This window comes from Orycteropus afer, unplaced genomic scaffold (assembly GCF_000298275.1).
Source record: "Orycteropus afer afer isolate SDZICR_OR568_19922 unplaced genomic scaffold, OryAfe1.0 scaffold00136, whole genome shotgun sequence".
In the NCBI taxonomy this organism is placed as follows: domain Eukaryota; kingdom Metazoa; phylum Chordata; class Mammalia; order Tubulidentata; family Orycteropodidae; genus Orycteropus; species Orycteropus afer.
Genome location: NW_006921723.1, coordinates 1,799,439 through 1,817,202, shown reverse-complemented (window position 1 = coordinate 1,817,202; position 17,764 = coordinate 1,799,439). Strand labels below are relative to the sequence as shown.

General features: G+C 46.5%; 1 protein-coding gene and 1 non-coding gene across 2 annotated transcripts in view; one reads left to right on the top strand and one right to left on the bottom strand.

The window, feature by feature from the left end:
• Window positions 1-17,764, top strand: part of UNC13A (unc-13 homolog A) — a 66,658-nt gene that overhangs the window by 33,194 nt on the left and 15,700 nt on the right. Inside the window, exons 24-37 of the mRNA XM_042781591.1 lie at window positions 2,590-2,679; window positions 2,889-3,023; window positions 4,920-5,053; window positions 7,865-7,950; window positions 8,146-8,272; window positions 9,169-9,265; window positions 9,710-9,853; window positions 10,916-10,999; window positions 12,039-12,116; window positions 12,320-12,408; window positions 12,885-13,037; window positions 13,636-13,759; window positions 14,762-14,767; window positions 16,941-16,979. Coding sequence (XP_042637525.1) covers window positions 2,590-2,679; window positions 2,889-3,023; window positions 4,920-5,053; window positions 7,865-7,950; window positions 8,146-8,272; window positions 9,169-9,265; window positions 9,710-9,853; window positions 10,916-10,999; window positions 12,039-12,116; window positions 12,320-12,408; window positions 12,885-13,037; window positions 13,636-13,759; window positions 14,762-14,767; window positions 16,941-16,979 — 1,386 coding nt within the window. The remainder of the gene's footprint in view (window positions 1-2,589; window positions 2,680-2,888; window positions 3,024-4,919; window positions 5,054-7,864; window positions 7,951-8,145; window positions 8,273-9,168; window positions 9,266-9,709; window positions 9,854-10,915; window positions 11,000-12,038; window positions 12,117-12,319; window positions 12,409-12,884; window positions 13,038-13,635; window positions 13,760-14,761; window positions 14,768-16,940; window positions 16,980-17,764) is intronic.
• On the bottom strand, window positions 226-329 carry LOC122150416. Its single transcript, XR_006163654.1, has one exon. It is a non-coding gene; the product is annotated as a U6 spliceosomal RNA (small nuclear RNA).

Here is a 17,764-nt window from a genome sequence, read left to right as displayed (position 1 = left end):
ATTGTCCAGCTTGCAGAAGCACGTGAGGCTGTTGAAAAGTGTCTTAGGTCATGCACACCTTAGTCTTCAAAGTGACATCTTTGCTCTCTAACACTTTAAAGAGGTTTTTAAAGCAGAGCTGCCCAGGGCAATGCAACATTTGATTTTTTTTTTTCTTTTTTGGCAGCAAAATAATTTTATTTCCTAACACATGATGCACATATACATTCAGTATGTGCTTATCTTAAAAATATGGAATGCTTCACGAATTTGCATGTCATCCTTGTACAGGGGCCATGCTAATTTCCGTGTTGTTCCAACATTAGTATATGCACTGCCAAAGTAAGCACACATTTGATTCCTTGGCTGACTTTTCTGTGGGCGTCGATTATGTATCCAATAGTAAAATGAAATCCTTGACAACTTGTAGCTTTTCTCCCTTTATCATACTGCTGCTTATTGGTCCAATTGTGAGGATTTTTTATTTCTTTATATGGAGGTGTAATGTGTACTGAAGACTATAGTCTTCAATGTTTATCAGTAAGTGCTTCAAGTACTCTTCACTTTCAGCAAGCAAGTTTGTATCATCTGCATATGGCAGGTTGTTAGAGTCTTCCTCCCATCCTTATGCCATGTTCTTCATAGAGTCCAGCTTCTCAGATTATTTGCTCAGCATACAGACTGAATAAGTATGGTGAAAGGCTACAACCCTGATGTACACCTTTCCTGATTGTAAACCATGCAGTATCCCCTTGTTCTGTTTGAATGACTGTCTCTTGGTCTATATACAGGTTCCTCATGAGTGCTATTAAGTGTTCTGGAATTCCCATTCTTCTCAAACTTATCCATAATTTGTTATGATCTACACAGTTGAATGCCTTTGCGTAGTCAGTAAAGCACAGGTAAACATCTTTCTTGTATTCTCTGCTTTCAGCCAAGATCCATCTGACATTAGTAAGATATTCCTCATTCTATGTCCTCTTCTGAGTCTGGCTTGAATTTTTGGAAGTTTCCCTATCAATGTATTGCTGCAACCATTTTGGAACTATTTTCAGCCACATTTTATTTGTGGGTTATTTTAATGATATCGTTCAATAGTTTCCACATTCTGTTGGATCACCTTTCTTTGGAATGGGCACAAATATGGATCTTCCCAGTTGGTTAGCCAGGTAGCTGTCTTCCAAATTTTAGGGCATAAATGAGTGAGTGCCTCTAGCACTGCACGCATTTGTTGAAACACCTCCATGAATATTCTGTTAATTCCTGGAGCCTTGTTTTTCACCAGTGCTTTCAGGCAGCTTGGTCTTCTTTCTTCAATACCATCAGTTCTTGATCATATGCTACCTCCTGAAATGGTTGAATGTGGACTCATTCTTTTTGATGAGTGACTTTGTGTATTCCTTCCATCATCATAATCATCTTCTTTTATTTTCCTTCTTTTATAGCTATTTTTCTTTTCTTTTTTTCCTTCCATCATCTTTTGATACTTCTTGTATCATTCAATATTTTCCCACAGGATCCTTGAATATTGCAACTTGATGCTTGAATTTGTCTTCAGTTCTTTCAGCTGCTGAAATGCTGGGCATTTTCTATTCTTATTCAAATCTGCACACCAACCACTAAAGCCAAAAAAATGAAGACATAGAAGATTTTTACCAATGTCTGCAGTCTGAAATTGACCAAACATACAATCAAGATGCATTGATAATTACTGGTGACAGGAATGGAAAAGTTGGAAACAAAGAAGGAGCATCAGTAGTTGGAAAATATGGCCTTGGTGATAAAAATGATGCCAGAGATTGCATGATAGAGTTTTGCAATACCAACGACTTACTCATTGCAAATACCTTTTATTCAATAACATAAACAGCGACTGTACACGTGGACTGTGACAGATGGAATATACAACAATCAAATCAACTACATCTGTGGAAAGAGACAATGGAGAAGCTCAATATCATCTGTCAGAACAAGGACAGAGGCCAACTGTGGGTCAGACCAGCAATTGCTCTTATGCAAGTTGAAGTTGAAGCTGAAGAAAATTAAAACAAGTCTATGAGAGCCAAAATGCAACCTTAAGTATATCCCACCTGAATTTAGAGACCATCTGAAGAGTAGATTTGATGCACTGAACACCAATGACAAAAGACTAGACAAGTTATGGGATGACATCAAGGATATCATACATGAAGAAAGAAAAAGGTCACTAAAAAGAAGGAAAAAAGAGAAAAGACCAAAATAGATGTCAGAAGACACCTTGAAACTTGCTCTTGAGTGGAGAACAACTAAAATGAAGAGAGGAAATAATAAAGTGAAAGAACTAAAGATTTCAAAGGCCAGCACTACTTTGGACAGTATTCTATTATGATCCATAAGGTTTTTATTGGCTAATTTTCAGAAGTAACTCACCAGGCCTTTCTTCGTAATCTGTCTTAGTCTGAAGCCCCGCTGAAACCTGTCCACTATGGACTCTGCTGCTGTTTGACATAACAGTGGCATAGTTTCCATCATCACAGCACCACACCAGCAATCACAGGATGACAAACTGACAGATTATCCCCCTCCTCCCTTAGCCTTCTGTAACTCCTCATCTCCTCTCATTCCCAACAGAATAATTTCCCAGCCAGCAGCCCGGAGAGACTCCAGGACCTCAAATCCACTGTGGATCTTCTCACCAGCATCACCTTCTTTCGGATGAAGGTAGGAAAGGGCACCCAAACCCATTAGCTCTCCAACAAGCCTTCTGGATTTTCCAAACTCCCAGCTCCCAGACCAAGTAACATTTCTCTTGAAGAGTGGTGCATTTTCCAAGTGACCTTCTGCTTTCATACTACTGAACCTCCTATAGCCACTTCCTGGGCACTTCCTGTCACAGCTGTGTCCACCTATGCCTGTCTTCCTGCCTCCAGGTGCAAGAACTCCAGAGCCCGCCCCGCGCTAGCCAGGTGGTGAAGGATTGTGTAAAAGCCTGCCTCAACTCTACTTATGAGTACATCTTCAACAACTGTCATGAACTCTACAGCCGGGAGTATCAGACAGACCCGGTGAGGACCTTGTCTGGTACAGAAGGGAATAGTGGGTGCCAACCAGACCATGGCCCAAGTCCTTCCCAAGTGATTTAACTGCTCTGGACATCCATTTCTTCTCTAAAATGAGGGTCATAAACCCACATCTCAGAGTTAAGGAGAAGATTTAATGATATATAAGCATTCTGGTAGTGTAGTACCTAAGGCACTTGACTGCTAACCAGAAGGCCGGCGGTTCAAACCCACCAGCCACTCCTTGAAAGGAAGGTTGGGCAATCTACTTCTGTAGTGATACCGCCTCGGAAGCCCAAGGAGGGGTCTCTATGAGTCAGGCCCGACTCAACAGCAATGAAAACAAGCATTAGATAAAATATAGTTAAGTGCTTAGCACTTGGCACAAAGTATCTGTCAGTGAACTCTGAGTTAAGCTCAGTTGAGTTTGGTATAATATAATGTACCTCACACAGTTTCTGCTCAGTGAATGTTGAGTTGAGTTGAATTTATTGAATGTAATTTAACTCAGTTTATTTGAGATCTTTCAGCAGACATTTGTCTACACATACAATGTCCCCAGGTTATAAATAAGGCTTCAAGGAGCTTATAATTTAGTAGAAGGGAAGGGTGCACAAATTGGATATTTACAACCCAGGGTGATTAGTACAGAGATGGGGGGTGCACAGGAGACTGTGGGAGCCAGAGACGGTCCCTACTCTTGCTTGGGCTTTCGATAGGTGATAACGCGAAAAATGCGTTCACATCAATTTTATTTCATTCTATTCATTTACGTTCAGTTGATTTGAATTGACAGTCATTTTTTGTTTAACTGGGTTGAACTGAACTAGATTAAATTGAGTTTAGTTTCACTTAAGTTAAAATTACTAGTTAGGGAGAAGAACTGAATTGTATTTACAAATTCAATCACTTTCATTCATTTGCCTTGAGTTGAAGTTTCTCTTCACTGAGTTGACTTAAGTTAGGATGAACTGAATTTGATGAGTTAGGTACAGTTAAGTTCAGTTGAGTTTGGTTGAACTGTACTTACTTCAGTTGAGTTTACCAAAAAACAAACTCCAGACTCACTACCATTGAGTCAATTCTGACTCATAGCAACCCCCCTTGGGTTTCCAAGGTGGTAAATCTTTACGGTAGTAGATTTCCCAGTCTTCCTTCCATGGAGTGGCTGGTGGGCTTGAACTGCCAACCTTCTGGCTAGCAGTCAGATGCCTTAGGCACTATGCCACCAAACCTCCTTTCAGTTGAGTTCAGGTACACATATTTCCAGTAGTTAACTCAAGTTAGATTGAGGTGGAAATAAAGAGAATTGGGTTGGGATGAGATAGATTGGGTTGGATTGAATTTGGTTGGGTTCAGTTAGATGGAGTTAGGTTGAGTTGAGTTGTATTGGGTTCAGTTGAGGTCAGTTTATTTCCACTATTTGATTTAGGCTGATGTTGATCTTAGAAGAATTGATTGTGTTCAATCCAATTGAGTTAACTTGATTTGAATTCAATCCAGTAAAGTTTACTTTTACTCCATCCAGTAGAATTGGTCCCAAGTCCAGTTCCATTGATTTGACTCTGAAGAAAGTTAACTTCTGTTAAGCTAAGTGGGCTTGATTTGAATTCACTTCAGTTACATTTGGTTTAGTGGGATTGAGTCTATTTAACTAAGTTAAATTCCATTCATTTCCATTCGGTTTTAAGAGCTAAGTCTACTTAACTTGAGCTGCATTAGTATGGGCTCTGTTTAAGCCAGTTTGCATGAGTTCAGTTCTTTTCCATGCAGACCTCTCACCTGAAACACACACATGTTGATGAGGTCCCTTCCTCATCAACCTCCTGCACCTCATTAATGAACTAATTGATGCACCCTCCCCTGGCCCCTTGTGACCAATGTTTCTACTTTGTCTTTCAGGCCAAGAAGGGGGAGGTTCCTCCAGAGGAACAGGGCCCCAGCATCAAGAACCTTGACTTTTGGTCCAAGCTGATCACCCTCATAGTGTCCATCATTGAAGAAGACAAGAATTCCTATACTCCTTGCCTCAACCAGTGAGTAGTGTGTCTGTGCATTTAATTATCTGAGGATCATCAGGTGAATGTCCATACAACATTGTGTCTTGTGTAAAAGTAACCATGTCTAATTGTATTATATATCATATGTGTGAGTATGTGAGTATATGTAATTTTGTGTATAGTTGTAGTCTAGGGATTTAGGTGTGTATTTGTGTATAATTGTGGAATGCACTTCAATATGTGATATTGTGTAATTGTATGTGAGTATATATACAATTTTGATTTGTGAGTTTATGTGAGTCTATGGTCTGTAGAAATATGCATCTATATGTAGTTGAATGAGCTATTGTGTTTTCTTGTATTTCCCCAACGTGAGCACTAGTTGTTGTGTTGTTATGTGCTGTGGAATTGGATCTGACTTTAACAGTCCCTCCTTGGGTTTCTGAGGCAGTATCGCTACGGAAGTAGATTGCCCAACCTTCCTTCCAAGGAGTGGCTGGTGGGTTTGAACCACCAGCCTTCTGGTTAGCAGTCAAGTGCCTTAGGCACTATACTACCAGAGCACTAGAGGGACCCCTAACTCTGGGTTGCTAATATTTTCCAGTTACTTAAATGTAAAGTAAGTCAAGCCAGGGATTTTAAACGAATAGGCTGAAGGATGGATAAATGGATGGATGGATGGATGGACAAGTAGGTAGGTGGATGGATGGATGTATGAATAGGTGGCTAGATCAATGGATGGATAGATGGATGAGTAGAGGGATAGGTGGGTAGGTGGTAGATAGATGAATGGGTAATAAATGGATAACTAGACAGAGGGATGGATGGATGGATAAACGGATGGATCGATAGGTAAATGATAGATGGGTGGATGAATGGGTAAGTAAGTAATGAATGAGTGGGTTAAAGGATGGTGGGCTGGATGAGTGGAGTCTCCCATAGCACTCTCTACTTCTCTGCTGGGTTTAATAATTTGTTGAAATGAGGGTCAAGATTGTAGTCACTGCTTGGTCACAGCCAGCTACCCAGAGAGACCAAGCAGTTGAACCTGTGGGCTCGGGACCATAGTCGCAGAGGACGTCAAGCTCAATTGGTATAACATACTACACAAATCATTGTTCCACCTCCTACTGTGGCAAACAGCTACTGGAATCTTTAAAAGCTTGCAAGCTGCCATCTAGATGCAACAATGGGTCTCTCCTCATCCAGAGCAAAGAATGAAGAAAACCAAAAATTCATGGAAACAATTAGTCTTAACGACTGGTACACCATCTGATCTGCAGCCTATATGACTATGAGACCAGAAGAACTAGAGGTACCCGGCTACTACTGTCAACCACCTGGAAGAGGATCTATGTAGGAGATCCTGGATAGTGAGGGAGAACAATGTGGAACAAAACTCAAAATCATTTGGAAAAAAAAAAAGGGGGGGACCAGGTTTGCTGGTCTGATAGAGCCTGGTGGAACCACTGAGACTATGGCCCCTAGCTGCCTTTCAGGTCTGGAATTGAACCCATGCCTGTGGCTTCTAGCCAAACAATAGACAGGCATGTGAGTTGAACATTTACCTGAGGTGGATACTCTCCTTGGAGAGAACACTCATGGAGAAAGAAGGGCTGCTTATGCACAGGGAGACAGCTCAGGGGGCAGGAGTCCATAAAGGGATAGACACAGGGAAGAGGTAACTATCGGGAGGAAGTGGGAGGGGAGATCTTGCATTGCGGTAAATTGTGGTAAATGTCATAAGACAAAGTATATGTGAACTACTGTATGGAAAGTGTATTTGCTCTGTAAATTTTCACCCAAATCACAATAAAAAAAAAATTTAAAATAAATAAATAAAAATAATTTGTTGAAATGGCCACACAGAACTCATAGACCATACTCACAATTATGAGGTTTATTAGGGAAGTAACAGGTTACAATTCAGGATCAGGAATCAACTTGGAAGTAACAGATATGACTCAGGATACAGTTCTTTGATCAGGATAGCTTCCTCTTAGCTGTGCCTGTAGGCAGGCCTCTCTCTCAGCTCTTGGCTCTCACTCTCGGACCTTGGCCCTCAGCCCTCGACCCTCATCTCTGCCCTACAAAGCTCTTTAGCTCTTCTAATAAGTGCCCAGAGGCACCCCACTCCTCCAGGAAGCCTCCTGCCCGGAGGTGATCAGTGCTCCTGCTCTGTGAGTCAACGAGCCTCGCCTGTTCCTGTGCTTCTCACATCTTGTGCTGTCTTCAGTGTTACATTTCTCTGTCTCTTGGGTCTAAGGAGTTATCAGTACAGGGACCCTTGGTCCAAAGGACATGCTCCACTGCTGGCTTTTCTTCCTGTTGTTAGTGATGTCCCCACATCCAACCTCTGGGATCAGCTCCCTTGAAGTTTAGTGGGAAGGCAAAACTGACCAACCCCGTACAAGGGTTCCATGCACATTATTTGCATTAGCAAAAACTGTCCAATATGCTTGGTGGGCCACAAGAGCATTATTTGCATAGTTCCATTTAATCATTTTGTGGGAGTTACAAGATCATCACTAGAAGAGCCATACAGAAACAATTCACTGCAATGCACTTGGACAGGTAGGTGAATGGATGGGTGTACAGATGGAGGAGTGATGAGCGGTAATGTATAGATGGTTAGAGAGATGGATAGGTGGGTGGTTGGAGGCTCTGGGAGAAACAGGGTCTTCATATAGAATCCCTCAGCAAGTCAGTGGCTATAAGAAAACTTGAATATGGATTCCCCCTCCCCTGCCCTGTCCTACACTGCCCTCTGGGGCAGGTAAGAGCAAAGCAGTCTATGCCATCTGGCTTCCATCTGCCCAGGTTTCATACTCCTGTGACCTTTGCCAGGTTTCCCCAGGAGCTGAACGTCGGTAAAATCAGTGCTGAAGTGATGTGGAATCTGTTTGCTCAGGACATGAAGTACGCCATGGAAGGTGAGCCCCCCACCCTCAAGTCTTCTAGCCTGGTTATGACATTTATTTGTACCCCAATGTCCCCTCCAAGGCTTGGAGTATTCTGGACCCTCATGCCTGAGGTTGGCCCTCAGTGATGGTCAGAGTGGACAGGCTGAGGGTGGCAGACCCCCCTGGCTGAGCGGCCCCCTTCTTGCACCCCCTCACCCTCACTAGAGCATGACAAGCATCGCCTCTGCAAGAGCGCTGACTACATGAACCTCCACTTCAAAGTCAAGTGGCTGTACAATGAGTATGTGGCGGAACTTCCTGCCTTCAAAGACCGCGTGCCTGAGTACCCCACGTAAGTCCGCTGCTCCAAGCCCAAGCCAGGACTAAAGAACCAAAAACTAGGATGAGATCCAGAGAGGAGGGCTGATTACTTGGGGTCATCTGGGAGCCAGGGAAACAGGTGGGGCTCAAGCCCAGTTTTCTTGACTCCCAGCCATTGGATTGTGGATTCCTATAGCCCTGAAAATTAATCGTCATAACAAGAACAGTAACTATGCTGAATAGTCCCATATGCTTTTCCTCATTTAATCCATTAGATAATTCTGTAAGATGGGATCATTATAATTCCCAGTGTGTGGGTGAGAAAACCATCACTTTCTTATGCATCATTCATCACTTACCCTTCCATACATTCATTCATTCTCCCACCTGTCCAGCTATCCACCCATCTATCCATCCATCCAAGATGAATGACCAGCTGGTCCAACATGAGGTCCAGTAAGTGACAGAGCCAGGATTTGAACTTGGGATATTAGATTCCATGCTGTGTTGGAGAATAGGAGAATGGCTGCCATTTACCGAAGACCTACTATGTGATTTTATTCACTGCTTACAGCTGTGTTGTGGCATAGATGCTCTTCTAATGTATAGGAAAGGGGACCTCAGAGAGCAAGCCTGCTTACCCAAGGTTGGGATTGGGTTTATCTGAACCAGGATTCCCGAAAGGCTGGGCCTTGCTCTGACAGTAGCTGCTCTATCTTTTTAATGGATGAAAAAAAAAAAAAACGAGTCCTGGTTGGGGAGGGGAACAGGGGAGAAGCCATGGAAGGTCACAGGATGCATTAGAGGGAAAGCAAGACAGGAATGGAGGCTGCCACCAGCACATCCAGTGCTGGACTGGAACCAGGCGGAGCAGAGGGTGAGTGGGGCAAGAGGTGACCAAGCCTCACCCTAGTTGTTGCATTCCAGGTGGTTTGAGCCCTTTGTCATCCAGTGGCTTGATGAGAATGAGGAGGTGTCCCGGGATTTCCTGCATGGGGCCCTGGAGCGAGACAAGAAGGATGGGGTAAGGGATAGACCCATGACCAAGCTCCCAGTCCACCCACAGTGGCCTTATTCCCTCTGGGGTTCGATGAGCAAAATTGCCTTGGGATGGGGCCAGTCTCTGAAAGGGGTCTGCCATTCTTTCTCTCATTCAAAATTTTCAAAGTCTTTTGTTGATTCAAAAAACATGGAATTGGAGTTCATTAAGCTTGACCCTGGTCCCCTTCTCCAACCATATGGTCCCTGTGTCCACTTATAGAGGTTGGCTCTAAGTTGACTCTGCCTTACACATCACATCCCAGAGCAGGGGGCATTCAACAGCCTGGTCATGTACACATTCAGTCCAGCAGATGCTGCAGCCATTGACCCTGGTCTCTGGATGTTCCCAAGAAGAGTGGGAAGGAAGGGCCCTGGGGCACATTGGCTCTGACCCCTCTGCTCCCTGCTGGCCTCTATCCCACTGCAGTTCCAGCAAACCTCGGAGCATGCCCTGTTCTCCTGCTCTGTGGTGGATGTCTTCTCCCAACTCAACCAGAGCTTTGAGATCATCAAGAAACTCGAGTGCCCTGACCCCCAGATTGTGGGACACTACATGAGGCGCTTTGCCAAGGTGCAGAATGGGGTCAGGAGTGGGATTGTGTTTGAGGTTGGGGTCAGGGTTGGGACTTGAGTTGGGGTCTGGGTTGGGGCTTGCATTGGGGTCAGGATTGAGGCTGGAGTTAGGGTCAGGGTTAGGGTTGAGGCTGGAATTGAGGTTGAGGTTAGGTTGGAGTTGATGATGTTATACAAATTGGAGTTGGGGTTGGGGATTGGTTTGAGGTTGGAGTTAAGGTTAAGTTTAAGGTTAGGATTGATGATGTCATTAAGGTTTGAGTTGAGATTGGAGTTGAGATTGCAGTTGGTGATGTCACTGAAGTTGGAGTTGAGGTTGGAATTGAGCTTGGGGTTGGAATCAGGGTTGGGGCTGGAGTTGAGGTCAGGGTTGAGGTTGGAGTTGGGGTTGAAGTTGGGGTTGCCAGTGTCATTGGGGTTGGGGTTGGGGTTGAGGTTGGAGTTGAGGTTGAAGTTAGGTTGAGTTTGGTGATGGATTGAGATTGGGGTTGAGATTGTGGTTGGTGATAATCACTGAGGTTGGATTTGAGGTCAGAGTTGTGATTAAATTAGTTTCATTTGAGGCTGGGGTTTAGAGTTACTATTAGGGTGGATATTTGGTTTGGCATTGAGGTTGGAATGAGTGTTAGGATTTATGTAGAGTTTGGATGGACATTGGGGTGCGTGTGGAGACTGTGGTCACTGGACTGGGTTGGAGTTGATTAGATTGGCTATAGACTAGATTGAAGTTGGAGATTGCAGCTAAGAATTGAGAGATTATCAGGTCAGATTTGTGGTTGGGGCTGAGTTAATATGATGGTTGGTTATTCTGAAAAATATTTGGTGGGACCACATAAAATGTTGTCTTCATCTCATGGTGTCTCCTCATATGGATCAGCCTGGGTCTCAGTGGTCATCCTGGGTGGACAATTTGTCCAGGCCAATAGGCTATCTTTGGTATTAACAAGCGTTCAGGTTCATCCCACTAGCAGCAATTGGGGGATGTGGTGACCTGGGGCCACCCTGACCCAGTCTTTCCTCTCTCTCATCCACTGCCCCACCAACTCTGTGTCCTTCCCAGACCATCAGCAACGTGCTTCTCCAGTATGCAGACATCATCTCCAAGGACTTTGCCTCCTACTGCTCCAAGGAGAAGGAGAAAGTGGTGACCTGGGGGGGGCCCTGTCCCTTCCCTCTGTCTGCCTCACCCAGCACCCCTAGGGCTCAATCCTTCCCGAGACACTGACCCTTGGTTTCTGTGTGTGTCTGATTGTATTAATGATATAGTGTGAATGTGTGTGTGTGTGTGTGTGTGGTCTGAGTGTGTCCAGTTGCGTGTGTCTGGGTGTGTAGAATCTCAGTGCATGTGTCTGTGTACTGTCTGACTGTATTGACTGATTGGGTATAGTGTGTGTGTGAGCGTGTGTGTATGTGTGACTATGTGTCATGCCTGAGGTATTCTGACTGTGTGCATGCATCTGGATATGAGACAATATCCCTTCAATTTGTTGACCTTAACCTCAACTCCAACCTCAATGGCATCACTACTAACACCACCCCAACCCAACTTCAATCCCAGCCTCAACTCTAGCCCTGATTCCAATACTGATCACATTGCCAACTCTGACCTCAGTCCCAACCATGACCCTGACTCCAACCCCCACTTCAACTCCAACCCCAACCTTGACCCCAACCTCAACTCCAACCTCAATGACATCACCAATGCCAAGCTTAAATCCAAACTTAATCCCAACCTCAACTTCAATCCCAGCCTTCATCCCAACCTCAGCCCTAACCCTGATTCCATCCCCTGCTCTGATCATTTTTGTGCATGAAAATTTCAGAGTGGATGATGTGCACAGCTTTGAGTCTGAGTAGGAGAATGTGTGTATGTGACAACTAATACCCTTCCTAGCACTCCCAGAGAACCAGCCTCCCTCCTAGACCTACCAGGTCCAGCTCAGACCCTTGTGGAAATTACTTTAGTCCTTCTCCCTGTCTGCCCCTCAGCCCCTAGAAATTCTCCAGCAGCCCCCAGGAACCTGGGCCCAGATGCTGTCTTCTCCATTCTCAGACCCCACTTTGAGACCCCAGCTTCCTCCAGATCCAGACCCCAAATCCATCACTGAGAGCCTTGGCAGTGGGTGGGGGAGGCTTTGGGGAGGGGTCCCGAGCTCTGACTCTCTCTCTCTTCCCATCCCCAGCCCTGCATCCTCATGAACAACACTCAACAGCTACGAGTTCAGCTGGAAAAGATGTTTGAAGCCATGGGTGGGAAGGAGGTGAGGTGGAGTCCAGGAGGGGTTGGAGATGGGGCAGGATCACTGCCACCCCTGTGTCTCCCTCAAACCCAAGCAAGCTGCTTGACTGTCTGTGCCTCAGTTTCTTCTCCAGCCCCTCAATACCCTCTTCCGTGGGTTAAATGAGGAAATGCCAGGAATATGCATAATCCAGAACCAGACCTAACATGCCTCCTTCTCCTCAGCTGGATGCCGAGGCCAGTGACATTTTGAAGGAGCTTCAGGTGAAACTCAACAATGTCTTGGATGAGCTCAGCCGGGTGTTTGCTACCAGGTGGGGGCATCTCCAGGGCTAGGGGCAGGGTAGGGGGTGGGCAGCCCCCAGTCCTCTGAGCCTGGGGCATCCAGAGGCTTAGTAGATGTAGTGGTGGAGACCTCAGATTCAGAATTAGGTGGAGCTGAGTTCAAATCCTGGCTCCATCGATAATTAGCTACGTGGCCAAGGGCAGATCACTTAACCTCTCTCAACCTTAGATTATGCATCTGTAAAGTGAAGATAATGATAATAGTACCTTTGTAGGATTGTGAGAATGAAATGAACAGTACAGGTGAATGGCTTAGCAGAGTGAAAATGATGGCTGACACGGCTGTTGTTGTGCCCCTACTTCCTTATTCTAATATTGACCATGGCTCCCTAAGTGCTGATGATACAAGGTCAAGGTCCAGAGATCAAGTTCTGAGGACTTCATCTAGTCCTTCGTCTGGGAAGCCAGCAGAGTCCCTCTGACCTGCTCCCCTCTGTGTCCTTAGCTTCCAGCCGCACATTGAGGAGTGTGTCAAGCAAATGGGTGACATCCTCAGCCAGGTGAAGGGCACAGGCAATGTGCCAGCCAGTGCCTGCAGCAGCGTGGCCCAGGATGCCGACAATGTGCTGCAACCCATCATGGACCTGCTGGACAGCAAGTGAGCCAGGCTGGTGGATGGGCTTGGAGAGGGAGGGACTAGGGGGCTAGGGACATGGAGACCTGGGGGCTGATCTGGAGAGTCCTCTGTTTTGCTAGATGGTGGTTGGATGGTTTGATGGGTGGTTGGGGGCATTAAAAGATAAAGAGATAAAGGAAAGATGGGCAGATGATTGGAAGCATAAATGGGTACATATTTGTATGAATGAACGGGTGGTGGCTGGATAGACGGATGACATGAGATGAATGGATAGATTAAAAAAATAAATGCTTGGAAGGATAGATGGTTAAAAAGAATGAGTGGATGGATGAATGGATGGGAAGAAGGATAAATTAATGTATATATGGATGCAAGGTTGGTTGATTTATGGGAGGATGGACAGATGAGAGATGGATGAATGGGAGGATGAATGGATGGGAGAGAAAGATAAATTCATTCAAGGATGGATACAAAGATGGTGGATGGATGAATGGATGGATGGATGGGAGGATGGATGGAATGATGGAAAGAAGAGAGAAAGGGAGATGGATATATTGGGAAAGGACTCTACAAGCTAGGGCTAGTCAGACTCTCTCTCAGATCTGCCCTTCACCCTCAGCCTGACTCTCTTTGCCAAAATCTGTGAGAAGACGGTACTGAAGCGGGTGCTGAAGGAGTTATGGAAGCTGGTCATGAACACCATGGAAAAGACCATTGTCCTGCCACCCCTCACTGACCAAACGGTGAGGTCCAGCACAGGGCCAGAGGGGATACCTGGGCCCCCTCCCCTGTGACAGTCCAGAGTTTGGTGCCTAGAGACTGCAGGAACCAGACCAAAGGCCTCAGGGCTCAGAGATGTCAGCCAGGCACAAGGATCATCCAAGGTTCTTAGATTCCAACAGAGGTCAATGGGGCTATTCAAAGATCAGAGAAGTCACACATGGGTCAAGTGTCATCAACAGCTCAAGGAGGTCATTCAGAAGTCAGGGTTATTCAAAGGTGAGAGAAGTCAACTACAATCAGTTGTCTAAGGGATATAGACATAACACATGGGGTCAGGGATCATTTGAAGGTCAGAGACCATCCAGTAAACAATGACATTAGTGTGGGAGCAAGAGGTCAGCTTCGAGGTCAAGGACATCTAGGGGTCACAGAGGTTTTCTAGAGTCAGCAGGTCATCAAAGGGCTTTGGGGTCAACCAAGAGACAAGGAGGGGAGACATCATGGACTTCAAAGATCAGAGACCAATAGACCAGAGGGCTCCAGGATGTCAACCAGAGGTCATGGAGAGTGTCCAAGGTCTGAGAGGTCAAGAAGAGGTCAGAGGTTATCCAGAGTGTGCTTTTGAGACCCTTCAGGAACAGAGACAGAGATCCCCAAAGATGAGGCTGCTGAATCGTAGCTGGGGAAACCGCTGATGGTTGGGGGTGGGGGACCCCAGCATCATCGGAGGGAAGCGTGTGTCTGGATAGGGGACCTGAGCACAGTGATGGAACGAGGGTTGAGACCACAGCACAGAGCGGGAGTTCCTGGGTGGATGGGGAAGACGTGGGAAGGCAGAGGTCGCGGAGAGGCGACCATGTGGGGGAGGCTCGGACTTCCCACCACCGCTGCCTCCTGGGGGCTGGCTGGGCACGGGGTCCACTCCTCAGTGCTGTCGCCGCCCTCTCCCTGGCCTTCCTGGGAGACTCATAGTGCCTTATTCCCCCCCTCCTCCACCACCCCGCCCACACCACGGCTGACAGATGATCGTAAGTAGAGGCCCGTCTGTCCGTCTGTCTGTACGTCCGCCCGCTCTATGTTCTGGACTCGGCCCGCCGCGCGGCTGCACCCCCTTCACCCAACGCCCCCTCCTCCCCCAGCGGACCCCACCCACCGTCCCACCTCTCGCCTAGATGTGCCTGTGTCTGTCTCGGGGCGGGGCATGGGGAGGGGCGGGGCCGGGAGGGAGGGAGGCCACGCCCATCAGCCCTGCCCCCTGAGAAGGCGCGAGGAGGCGGGACCAAAACCCACCAAACCTGGGGCCCATCTTCCCCTTCGCCTCTGCCCTCTCTCACCTTTTAGTTAAATTCACCCTCATCCTGTGCTCAGATGCTCCAAGGATACCAGGGTCTCTCCTCTTAAGTTAAAAGGAGGTGCAAAGTCGTGGGCCTCCTCTGACCTCCCTTTCGGGCCCTGAAGTGTTCACAGTCCCTAAAATGTTGGCCCCCACCACACTGGTCCTTGTTCCCACTTCGACTCCCTCAAAGTCCCAGGTTCTAGACTCTCAACCTCTGTCGTCCCTCACCACCCCTGCCTACCCTTCTCCTTCCTGCTTCACCCCCTCACAGACACACAGAAACCTCAGACACACACCCAGGTGCTCAGATGGGACACAGTGTTATGACTTTTGTGTCAGGCAGTTGTTATTAGATGCCACTGAGTCGCATTGGTTCCGGCTCATAGTGATCCCATGCACAACAGAACAAAACACTGCCCAGTCCTGTGCCATCCCCGTAGTTGCTATGTTCAATCCCATTGTTGCAGCTACTGTGTCAATCCATCTAGTCAAGGATTTCCCCCTTTTGCTGACCTTCTACTAGGTATGATGTCATTCTCCAGGGACTGGTCCCTCCTGATAACATATCCAATGTATGTGAGACAAGTCTTGCCATCTTTGCTTCCAAGGAGCATTCTAGCTATACTTCTTCCAAGACAGATTTTTTTGTTCTTCTGGCAGTCCGTCGTGTATTCAGTATTCTTCCCTAGCACTATAATTCAAAGACATCATTTCTTCTTCAGCTTCCTTATTCATGGTCCAGCTTTCCCATGCATATAAGGTGATTGAAAATACCATGGTTTGGGTCAAGTGCACCTAATTTTTAGTCCTTGGTGTCAGGCAGACTTGGAGTCAAATCCTGACTCAGCCACACTCTTTCTCTCTGTGACCATGGGCAGGTCGCACCATCTCCCAGCCTCAATGTGTGTGTTTTTTTTTTCCCCTGGAAAATAGGGTTAATTGCAGCAACTACTCTGAGGGTTGTTGTGAGGACTGAGTGAGATGATGCATTAAAGTGCTCATCCCAGTGACTGACCCAGAAGCAGTGCTCATTAAATCAGAGCTAATATTATTAATGTAGGTGGTGGTGGTGGTAATATGTAGACACACACAAGGATAGAGACATATCAGCAAAAGCGTCTGGGTTCCCTTTTCTGGATGAGACAAAGATGTTGAAAGATTTCACCTTGTCCAAAGCTTCCTAGTGCTCCTCTCACTTCTTGGTGGCTGCAACCTGCGACTTTGTCTGTAACCACCTGGTGGCAGTGTACCCAGCCACAGGCAGTGCACTCATAGGCAGGGAGATAAAGGGATTCACATTTATCGATGGCTTCCTGTGTGCCAGATGTCATAGCTCATGTTTTAGCTCACCTTCATGACAATCCTTTGAATAAAGTGGATATAATATCCAATTCCAATTTTGCAGATGAGGAAAGTAAGAGTCAGAAGGAGAAGTCATTTGCTCAGGGTCACATCGTAAATGTACACCGGAGTAAGGATTCAGTTTTAGGTCTCTCTGAATATGGAGCTCATTTGATTTCTTGTTAACCCACGAACCAGGAGGCTCATGTGTACAGTAAATGTAAATGGATTATATTTTGGCAGTGACCATGCTCCTTTCTCTCTGGCTCTGCATTTCTGTCTTTCTGTATCTCTCCTCCTCTCCTCCCTCTCTGTTTCTTTCTCAGTTTCTTTCCTATCTCTCTCACACCTGTTAAGAGTTAGTCAGCAAAGTATACATGTATTGCCCGTGCAACCCAACCACCAGCTCCCTGTATGGTCCAGATGTCTCTCATCCCCTGTCCCTGTGAGTACACATGTGAGCCCCCTATGTCCCACCCAACACAAATTGCTAGGTTGATCACCCTGTGACGTTGTCTCTGCAGGGGACCCTCTTGAGAAAACATGGCAAGGGATTAGAAAAGGTAATGAGGGCCTCGCCCCTACTGAGGCCCCGAGCTCCGGTGTCTGGCGTGTATGTGTATCTATCTCTGTGTGTGCATGGACAGGAAGGCCAGAGGAGGGCATGGGTAGGAGACGGGCATCCTAACCAGGTCTCACAAAACCAGATATCGGAGACAAGGTGATTGCCTGTGCACACAACTTGCAGTGTGAGTGCAAGTGTGAGCAAACATGTGTGCACAAACAACTCCCACCCTCTCATAGCAACGCCCAAGGGGCTCATCCCAGCCTGGGGCTCAGCCGAAATTCTGGCTTTGCAAAAGTGCCAAGAACTGGGCCATTGCCTTGAGCCGGGGCATTTGTTGTTTTATTGTGGGCTTTATTCTAAAGGCTGTTTGCTGTAAGGTGATGGGAGCTGTGGCAACACCAGGAAACTGCCCTATTGAGCACTGTACAAAAGTGTCCTGCGTGCACACAAATGAGATCTCAGCTTCATGATCTTGGGCTACAGACAGGGCTTCCCCACCCATTCAGCCAGCTCCGTGGGTGCCACGTCTGTGTGCCAGGCACTGTATACACGTATGTGCATGTGTGTATAGGTGAGAGTGTGTGATTGTGCACACATGTGTGAATGTTTAGGCACGCACGTGTGTATTTTAGCATGAGTTCTGCGTATATGTGTGTGTGTCTTTGTATGTTGATCTGGCTGTATGCGTGCTTGAACTTTCTGCACACACGTTTGGACTTGCCTGGATGTGTCTGTATGTTGCGTGTACTGGAAATAACATGGTATGTTTTCCTTCAGAGT